The sequence below is a fragment of the Pteropus alecto genome, unplaced genomic scaffold (assembly GCF_000325575.1).
Source record: "Pteropus alecto unplaced genomic scaffold, ASM32557v1 scaffold76, whole genome shotgun sequence".
NCBI classification, from domain to species: domain Eukaryota; kingdom Metazoa; phylum Chordata; class Mammalia; order Chiroptera; family Pteropodidae; genus Pteropus; species Pteropus alecto.
In genome coordinates this window covers 6678889-6689438 of record NW_006443138.1, presented here as the reverse complement: position 1 = coordinate 6689438, position 10550 = coordinate 6678889, and the positions used below count along the sequence as shown (strand labels likewise).

At 39.8% G+C, this 10550-nt stretch overlaps 1 protein-coding gene across 2 annotated transcripts in view; it reads left to right on the top strand.

Annotated features, from left to right (window-relative positions):
• CPM (carboxypeptidase M) overlaps positions 1 to 10550 on the top strand; it is a 57449-nt gene that overhangs the window by 21898 nt on the left and 25001 nt on the right. For both annotated transcript variants that reach the window (XM_025040954.1, XM_006923725.3), the window contains exon 3: positions 7202 to 7299. In XM_025040954.1, coding sequence (XP_024896722.1) covers positions 7202 to 7299 — 98 coding nt within the window. The remainder of the gene's footprint in view (positions 1 to 7201; positions 7300 to 10550) is intronic.

The window sequence follows — 10550 nt, the reverse complement described above, 5'->3', positions numbered from 1 at the left end:
AGTCCAATCTTGAGGAAGACATGGAGGTCGTGGTTCAATTACACACACCCAAGTTTTGCTGATCCCTTATTCTTATCTTGTGCTAATCACTTGGCCTTGGCTAGATGACCGACTTGGTGACCAGAAGGCTCAAGGATCACCTAAATCATATCATTTTTAAATGTTTTTGTACTTTTTCTTCTGGTTGTATAAAAATAATTTTTTTTAAAAAAAGTCTGTCCTTTAGTTAATGTTCACATTTGCACTGAAATGATTTTTCTTTCTCAATATATGGATATTTAAGCAGACAATGTGCCTTGGCTTTATGTAGTGATTTCTTAATCCCTTTAGTTTAAGTAGTAATTTCTGAATCCCTTTTTTTAGTATAGTTCTGTGTTTTCAAAGGGAGAGGCAGCTGTGAATTTCTTACCTTGGGGCCTCCATTCCCTCACGGCTTCACTTTCAGGTGACCAACTCTTACCTCTCTTGATCCTGCATCTCACCTTTATAAGCTACAGAAGCCAGAAACCAGCAGATTAGGCCATGATTTTTTACCCCTTTTAAACTTTTTCCCCCAGCTTTTTATTTAGAAATTTTTCAAACCTATAAAAAAATTACAAAAATTATAGTAAAATAAATACAGTCTTCATGTAGATCCACCAGTTGTTACTATTTTGCCATATTTGCCTTTTCTCAAGAGCTCTACCTGTAGATTTTGCTGAACTATTGGAAATGGTAAATAGATGCTTATTTACTAAATACTTCAGCGTGCACCATCTAAAAATGATTCTTCTTACCTAACCACAACACACCACTATTAAACTAAGAAAAGCAGTAACCATACAATAAACAATATATTTCACTTTTAAAGTTCTCCAGCAATTCCAAGAATGCCTTTCATAACTTTTTTCCTCTTAGAATCCAATCAAGGATTGGAAACACATTGCATATAGTGTCCTATCTCTTTAGTTTCGTAATCTGGGATCATTCCCCTGCCTTTTGCTGACATCGACCCACTCATATGGAACCAGTTTTATGTCATTGACTGATTCCTAATGAACCAATTTCTCACTGACAAGCTCCTGGGTTGCCCTCTTTTAGTGAGGAGTTGGAGTCTTCCCACGTCAGGGCCAGACTGGAAATCTTAACATGGGTAAGCCTGGATATAGTTAAAATCTGTGTGACGGCTTCAGTCACTTCAGCAACAGACCATGAAGGAAAATGTTGTGAAAGATGCATTTATGCTTAATGTTTCAGCACAAACAGCCAAGGTGACCTGCTTCCTGCCCTGACCTTGTGGCAATGTGTGTTTGCTACTTCAGCACCATCCTCAGGCATTTTGTCCCAGGAATTCTGAATGGGATTCAGTCCTTGGACATGAAAAGTAAATTTACCTGACGTATACTGGTATGAATGTTTGTGACAGTTTTTGTGCTGATTGATTTCAAAGGCCATGTTTTCTCAAGATAGCCCCTGCCGCTTTCCGAATCCACACTTCAATTTTTAAAAAATCTTCCACGGGTATGGTTTATCTAAACTGATCTGCAGACCCTCTAGATCATACGTTTCTTCTGACTGTCAGCCTGAGATCTCCATCCATATGTTGTGGACACTTTATATTTGAAATTTTTCTTTAATTGCCCTGATGCTGTCATCTGCTAGGGCCTATAGTTTATCAGCCAATTCCTCACACTTAAGACCCTCAAACAAACATGTGCTTACCATGTTTCTGGCACTGTTTGTAAAGATTGTCGGGATCAAATGAGATAGTAAAACCATGATGTGCAGGCACCATTAATCCCATAACACAGGAGAAAACCAATTCACTCAGATTAAGCAACTTGCCCAATGCCACATGGCTAGTAAGCGGCAGAGCTACGGTTTAAACCCTGGCAATTTGATTCTAGAACCTGCACACTTCATCGTCTTATAAGATGCCACTAAACGGTTACTGCATGTCTTTTAAGAAATCTTAGATGCTGTTTTGAGGCAGATGGTGTGCTGCTGAAATATTGGTTTTGATGTCCTTACTAAACTATTGGTCCATTTGTGAGATTTAAATCTCAGAACAGTGATACTAGTAAGAAGTCCACCTTCCTTAATCTCACATCTCCATCAAGTGCTCTAGTTTAGGTCAAGTTTTGTTCTTAAAGGACCCTCATTTTAACAACTTCAGGGTATCTCCTGTTATCCTTCTGTCTGGACTCTGGTTTGCTTCACTTTCAAATGAAAGTCTTTTAGGGCACAGACTCAGGGAGTAGGATGGTAGAAAGAAAATGTTTTATTCTCCAGAGCAGCTTGTGAGAAAACTAGTAAATTAATTGCCATTATTTCTTGTCACTAAAAGATGAGTTCTTAAATAGATAGTAAGGATAAGCAGGCCTCCAACAAACTGTCTTTTCTTTTTTTGGTCAAATGGATCAGAATTGTCCTCATCATAAATTATAGCTGTGTGACACCTGCAGGAACTCCTAAGAAATAAAAACACCAACTGAGAAGAAAGAACCAAAATATCAACACTGAACCAGAATGCCTCTGACCAACCATAAAAGAGAACCATTAAATGGCCAATAAATGTGTAGTGCTAGTTGTAATTATTGTATATTTTCAAATAACATTAAAAAAAATCTCTAAGTACTTTTCGTACTTTAATACTACACTTGTTATGATTGCTGAACTCTCCTTCAAAAAGATGATCTGATTATGTTTGATTTCTCTCCCAAGGGACCAAAAAGGGAAGTTCTCAGCTTTTTATAGTATGAGGCCTCTAGAGGTTTTCACTTTGGGGATTTAAAAGTTTCCCGTCTCAACATGAAAAAAGACTAGAGGGGAACATAAGGAAATTATGATGGTTGGGACAGGAGAATTATGGCCAGTTTTTAAAACTCAGTTTTTTAAACTTCTTATAATTTTACCATTTACAGCTTAAAAATGAAAATTTTTAGAGGCAAGGGAATGGATTCATCAGTCTCTGATCTGGGAATGGAGTGGGAGGAAGGTAGAGCTTCCAGAGGAGAAAGCAGAGGCATTTCCTACAATCTTGTTTTGGTTGATGGTTAGTGATTAATGAGAGAAGCCGCTCTGCTTCTGTGCGAGTCTCGACTGCCTTGAAATCAAAAATGAAGAAAAGAAAATATATTCTAATTCAATGCATTCTCAGATGTTTCCTTTCCTTTCTTTCAATTGAAAAAAAAGAAGTCCCTGAGCAAACAGAAGAATCCTGATTTAGAAAACGAGCTCCCCAAGCCTCTCCACTCACCTATTCAGGAAGAAATAAAAGGGAAACTAACATCTACATTTCTCAGGTATCATTTCAAAACATTAGTGCCATGGGGGCAAATGTGTAAGCAAATAAAATCCCTTCTTCCCATGCTGTCGGAAGAGTATAACACGAGGCTAGTGTTTGGTTTTGATCTCAGCACTTTCTTGTACAGAAATGCTCCAAAAAGGTCCATCTACTCAAGAATTGATCTAAAAAGTTGGATTCTTTCCAGACCCCACCCCAGATGGCACTTTGTTGACCAGCTGCAGACCTTTCTATCAATACTGGAAAACAACTCCATTTGATCTCTGAAGCAGTGGCGATCCTGGTTCCAACTGGACTTCCTTAGCTGTTCGTTTATCCGGTCATTTTTCATTCATTCAGCAATGTTTATTAGTCATCTGCTATGTATGTGCCAGGCACTACACTAGGTGCTGCAAGCACAGATGCACACAATGCCTTGCCAACAGGAAACCCTACAGTTCGAGTAAGTGTTAGGGAAGGGGTTGCAGAAGTACTATGGGAGTACAAAAGGGAGAATAACTCCAGCTGGTAAGGGAAGGGATAGGACTGAGGGAGAAGAAAGGTAAGAAGGGAGTTGGATGGAAGGGGCTTTTGGTTGAGCCTTGAAAAGGCGGGTGGAAGTTGGCCTCTTTGATCAAGTAGACTAGGGACTAGCCATTCAGAAGAAAGAGCTTGCATTAAAGATGTCAAGGCAGATGGTTGGCTCCTTTTGGAACCAACACATAAGAATGGCTAGAGCCACGTGTATGGGATTGTGGGAGGCTTACGGCAGGAAGCGGACTGTCCATGAGAGGTCTAGTGCACCATGCTGAGGGCTTGGGTTCCAGTTTGATGCCATGAAGAGCCATTGCAGGATAAGCAGTGGAGCCACGTGATCCGATTCACATAGGACTGACTAACCCAGAAATAATGGAAAGTTTATCAAACGTGTGTCTTTTGGACTTCATTTTTTCAAATGATGAAAGTGATGTCAGACAAAGTGACTTTCTTGGCAATATGATCAGTTAGGGATTTACTTTGTTTCAGCTGACTAAATGTCAGGCTCACAATAGGCATTCAGTGCCTATTTGTCGAATGAATAAGTGAGAAAATGAAGAGTTAAGCCTTTCTGTGGGATGGTCGTTTGCACAATGGAGATGTATCTGAATTTTTAAAAATTCAAACCCAGATTTACAAATGAGTCTGGTCATCTTGGGAAGGTTAGAGTTGCAGGTGGCAGTGCTGGCTGCTGCTTTCAATTTGGTCTCGTAGCTGTGGTTTAACCAGTCTTTGAGGTACAGTTCCTGGTTCCTGATGTCGGACAGGCCTGCGTTCCAGCACGTTACTGGACTGCTGTTGGTGTCGGTGTGTGTTAGTGCATCCTGAAAAGGCCTCCTCTGTTCACCTTGCTTGAGATTGCCCCCCTTTACTTACCACATGGCAAGTATTTAGGTGCTTCAAGATCGACTGCCTCCTGAATCTATCTGGACGTTCGCTGCCTCACTCAGCAGCTTTCAAACTCTGATGGGCCTCAGAATCACCAAGGGAGCCTGATAAATGCAGATCTCAGGCTTTGCCCCAAGAGTTTGATTTAGGAGACGGGTCTAAGGGATTGGCAGTTTTAAAAGGATCTAGGTGATTCTGATGTGGGAATGACACTTCTCCCATTCCTGCCCGTTGAAGCTATACCTAATTTTCCAAGCTTTTCCTGCTTTTTCCTGAACTCCTACAGTATTTTTGGCACTTATTGTCTGCTTTCTTGTCTTGTGAATCCTTTCGAATTGTAAGACTTCCTGATCCTTCAAGCAAACCCAGTTGGGCACCCTTATCACATCCCTGAGACTTGTGTCAAGCCCCGAGTGAGTTCCTGAATACAGATACTGAAATATTTGGAATTCAAGTTTTGTTTATTTTGTAGTGAGAAGAAAGAGGCCAAGCATCTCAGAATTCTTTAGCACACCTGATATTAGCGAGAACTTTGGGGAATGAAGGTAACCTTTGCAACCCTAATAGAAAAAAAAAAATCTTGTTTAAATTACCCTTACCTTGGCAATCAGGCTGTGAAAAGTAAGTAGTTTGTCCTTGTGCATTTACTCTGGTATAAGCCAGAGACAGCCAGTGTTCATTGGAGAGGTTGATTTAAACCCTTCAAGAGCCTTGTCTTTCCTAAAGCATTGTATGAATATCTTCCAGGTTTATTGGTTGGTTTCATTCTCAGACTTTGTGCCATTGAGGTTATTTAAGGTGAGGTTCTCATCTAGCAGTTCACTTAGGGGTCATTTGTGCTAAAATTGAGATTGAGTTACTCACCAAAGTACTTCTTCACTTAGGTTTTATTGTTTCAGTTTCCCTTCTTTTTTAAACCAAATAGTATTGGCTATCCATATTAAATCAGATTTTTGTCATCTTATACTCTCCTTTATGTAACAGGCCAGCTGTTGCAGATAGAGAGCTGGTAAATATAATGTTAAGATGATATTGAAGTTTTTCCCTTGCTCACAAGTGAACTAGACTATATTCTGTACAAATCTATGATTATTCTAGCTTTAAAAGCAGTAACAGCTACCTAAAATAATTCCCTAGAAGGAAACCTAAAGAGCCAAGTTTAATAGCTCACTCACTCCTCAGAAAAAGCTCTTGCTTGCTTAACATGAAAGTGTTATCTTTGTAGAATTGACTCCAGATGTCCTGAGAATTGATATTATTGGGGAATGAAAGGTTCTGGTTAGTGAAATGGTTCTGGAGGGAGAAGACCAGGTGGACTGTACTTGTCCACATGGCAAACTCAGAATCCTTCTTCAGAACTCTATTCAGAAGTCAGCCCTAAAACCCTACATCTGTAAAGTTTTACTTGATCCTTGGAAAAGTTAACCATTTCTTCTTTTATTCCATATCCATAATACCTGATCATATATGTCACAGCCTAGTGTAGTTATTTGTTTGCATGTTGTCTTCTCCACTAAATCAAAATCCCACTGGGTGTAGAGAGAGTGATCTATCTGTAAAGTCTATCCACCTGGTTAAATGCCTGGATAAAGTAGTACTAAATAAGTATGTGGTATGAATGAATGAATGAATGAGGATTCTGAATTTGAAGCATCGCCTTGTCATGACGAATTTCCCTAAAATATTGTTATAAGAATAAATGGTGAAAAAGACAAGTTCAGTATCTGCTTCTCCCTGGATTGCTCATGGCAACTGAGTGTTCCCAGCCTGTGGGACCCCTGATTTAAGGAACTAGATCAGAAGTTCTGCAGATTAGTGCTGTTAAATTCCTTTCCTGGGCTCATGAATTCCACAGAAGGCCTACTCTCTGCCCTTCCTTTTCCAGATCACACCAACAGTGGCAGAGTTAGGGCTTAGAAGTTTTCCTTGGGGTATAATCTGGCTGGCATGTGGTTCCCAGTTTTCCTGACAAGACTCGTTGAGCACCGAGGACACTCACTGCAAAGGAGCTGTGTTCCATCAGCGTTCGAATAAAAGATTCAGGATATCTTACTTAGAAAACAATCTCCCTCCTGAGTTATATGTTTTATTGCTGTTACTTTTTTCCACTTTCCTTGCACTGAGAGTTTCGGCACCCTCTCTGTCAACCACCAGCTACAATCTGAGTTTGTGTGATTGTGTGAATTAGCAAGATCGTCTTTATAAAGCACTAGGAACTCAGAGCAAAGTATATAAATACTTTGGAAAAATAAGATCTACGTAGCCTAATGAGTCTTCAGTTTTTAAAAATCACATTCAAAAATAGTAAGTTAAATATTTGTGCTTAAATTGAAAGGGTTTTGGCTGGCAGTTAACTAGGAGCATTTTAAGCACAGAAGTGTTAGTCATATGAACGTTAGTCATCATGAACCATTAATCAGGTGGGAAAAGCAGCGTCATTTGTTTCCTTTTGTCATTCATTTGTCATCTTAAAAGACGACTTACTTTTCTACCTTTTCCTTCCCTTTAAAGGCAGAAACCTGTGGGTTCTTGTTGTGGGGCGGTCACCAAAGGAACACAGAATTGGGATTCCAGAGTTCAAATATGTGGCAAATATGCATGGAGATGAGGTATGTATGTGACTTGAATATCTGAAATGTCACCAAAGTTCCCCTCAGGCCTCTCAAGTTCTGTATAAATGCCAGGGAGGCAGCACAAATTATAGTAAAGACTCTGGAAAGGTCTTCCTGTTAGGCCTTCTGAGAGAATTTGAGGAACCAGGGCCCAGCCACTACTGCAGCCATTTGGTTATTTACCCAGTGCCCTGCTAGGGCAACCTGAGCTTGTTTCGTGTTGGGGCTAGAAGAACAACAGTGCCAGCTGAACTCCTTCTGGGTTGATTTTTTTTCCCCTCCTGGTCAGCATCAAGGTGACCCAGCAAAGTAGCTTATAGCCTATTTGAACTCAAAACAATCAGAAGTAGCAATCCAAACTCCTAATGTCTGGCTCTTTGAATGCTTTTGTCGCTTGCTCTTAATCAAATACTCAGTGTTTACAATGCTCAAGTTTAGAGAACCAGTCTTAAGGTTCTATTTTAATTAATGTCACTCCAATAAATTTAATTTAAAAAAGTTTTATAGAAATAAAACTTAGGGTTCTTTCATACCGATCGTTCTGCAAACACTCTTTAATTCCATGTCCTGCCTCTTTTCCAACTTAGCAGGGTTCTACTTTGTCTTGTTTTATATTATTTATTTCAAACTTTGCAAAATGCCCTTTTACCACTTCTTCCTGCCCAGCTGTTCTTGCAGGGCATTCGAAGATGCTTACCTCTATTTCTCACCTTACTTCTTCAGAGTATTTTAAAACTGTGACAACTGCACTATTTTCTATTCACCAGGACTCCACACAACTAGGCAATCAAGTGTAAGGGCAAAATAGCTCCCAGTCATCACAGCAGAGACTATTTATGTAGAAATAATGTGTAACACCCTATAAAACACACAACTCTAAGAATGTCAAAGTAAATGTATATTCCTGTAAGTACAACTAGCTGGCTTGTTAAAACACTTCTGAATTCGCAGCAGTGTGGGTGTCATGCTCTAATCAAATGCTGAACTTCCCGTCCTAGCCTAACCCTCCCCAAACCTAGGCTCTATAGAACAGGATCCACCCCTCATGACACACACAGCCTGCCCTTTCCAGGCACGCTGCCCAACCTGTCCTGCCCTGTGAGCGTACTTCTTGCAGCTGGAGCTAAGATACAAACACCTGCCTATAAGAAAGGGGTTGATCTTTGAACCTCATTTGTGGGTGGGAGTTCAATTGCCCTGTGACTTTTTTGAGCATGATTAGGCTGTGCTTTAAAAAACTTAATATTGCAGGAAGCCTGACTAAAGTTGTTTATAATAAAACAACCATTCATTACAGACAGCAGCCCAGACTTCCTTTCCCTTTTGCTATCTAGCCTATCAATTAAGGTCCTGTGGAATCCCTTTTTAGTAAAAGACATACAGCACTCATTGATTTTAGCAATTTATTTATCGAATTCCTGGCATTTCAGAAGTTGCAGCCTGCTGCTCAGAAATTAATTCTCAGAACGGAAACTTCCAAAGATAAGCAAGTGTCCTTTCTCTCATTTACCTCCGAATTTGCTTATTCCTTCCATGCACTTTCCCAAATTTCTGCTATCATCTTGCTCTCTGGGTTGTTAATGTAGCCCATCGAATCAGTGCTCTGTGATTCTTTGAGGAATGCTAAGGACTGAGAGTAGGCAGGGGGTTAAGTCCCAGTGTGTTTTGGGGTGGGGACCTGAAGTCCTATGACCTCCTGTCCCAGCTAGGGTTGCTATGGGCCATTGAGAAACTTATTATCCTGAATTTGAGATCTTATAAATTCTGTTTTCCTGGTACCATTAGGAGCTGAGGAAAGTGATGGTTTAATCCAGCAACAGAGAAATCGCTCCGGGTAGAGGGTCATCCTTCCTCTCTCAGATCTTCTGGAATTGAAAGAGCATTTTCAAGAACCCACTATGAAAGGGTGGCATAGCAAACATTTTAGGGCAGTGGTTCTTAACCTCCTTTGGATGGACCCCTTGCTATTCTGGCACAAACTCTGAATGCTGACCTCAGGGTCTATGGCTCTTCTAGGGGTTGCGGGCCTCATGTGGAGAATCCCAGTGGGAGGCACATGGCAGGGGGAACAGAATGGACTACATTATTAGAAAATGTTTCCTCTTTTCCTTGGACCCCACCCGTGTGTGTGTGTGTGTGTGTGTGTGTGTGTGTGTGTTCCATACTTAATGCCATGGCTAGATGACAGTAGCATCAGCGATATCAAGAAGACTCAATTCTGTTGATCATACCTGCATTTTCCCCCCATGAATTTTTACCTTACCTAATTATAGCTTGTTTTAAAATTGGGTCTTTTTTTTTTTTTAATTAAAAATAATCTGTTATTACAAAATCAGCATATGCACATTCAGAAGAAAAAAAGATAAACAAGAAACACTGAACTACTGTCCTTTCAAAGATTAGGACTGTTAATTCCTTATTATTTATCCTTCTAGATATTTGCATGTATGTGCCTGCAGTTTTACCAAATGAACTATGCTAATTTGCTATTTGTAATATTTTTAAAGTTAATAATAGCTCTCCTCTCCTGTCAATAAATCTTTATCCTATCTTTACCTTATATCCCACTTTCTAGTTCCTCTAATTATCCTCAAAATGTCCCCAAAATTGCCCAAGTCAGGATCCAGTCCAGGACCATAGATCATATTTGGTTAATATATCCCTTGAATCTCTTTTAATCTAGCATTTAAAGACTCATTTCATGACACTAGACTTAATAAAGACCCAATCAGTTTGTCTGTCTTGCAGAATGTCCCATACTCTGGATATTTTGTTTCCTTCCTTATTGTTTCATTGAACCTGTGCCTCTGGTCCCTCTGTTTAGGAAGTTAGATCTAAAGGTTTATTGGATTTAGGTGAAATGTTTTTGGCTAACATATATCTTAGGAATTGTGTAGATGAGTTAATTTGGTTGATGCTGAAGGTTCAAGTTAATTAGTCTGACTATACTTTGGAATGCTAAAAAGCACACTGCAGGTAGCAAAATCAACTTAAAATGGCCCATTTACAAGCAAGTATTGTTACAAAAGAAGTGCAGTTAAATCTACTCTCGTATGATATTTTTCATATTATCTTGTCACCTTGCTGTTGGCTCACATCCATTAGATGACACCAGCTTGCTGTGCCACATTGATCAGGCTGGCAAGTTACCTTCTACACAGTGCATTACAAGAAAATAACTCTACCCAACACTTATTGAACACAGACTACACCAAGCGCTTTGTAGGCATCGTTTCTTTTGACCACTT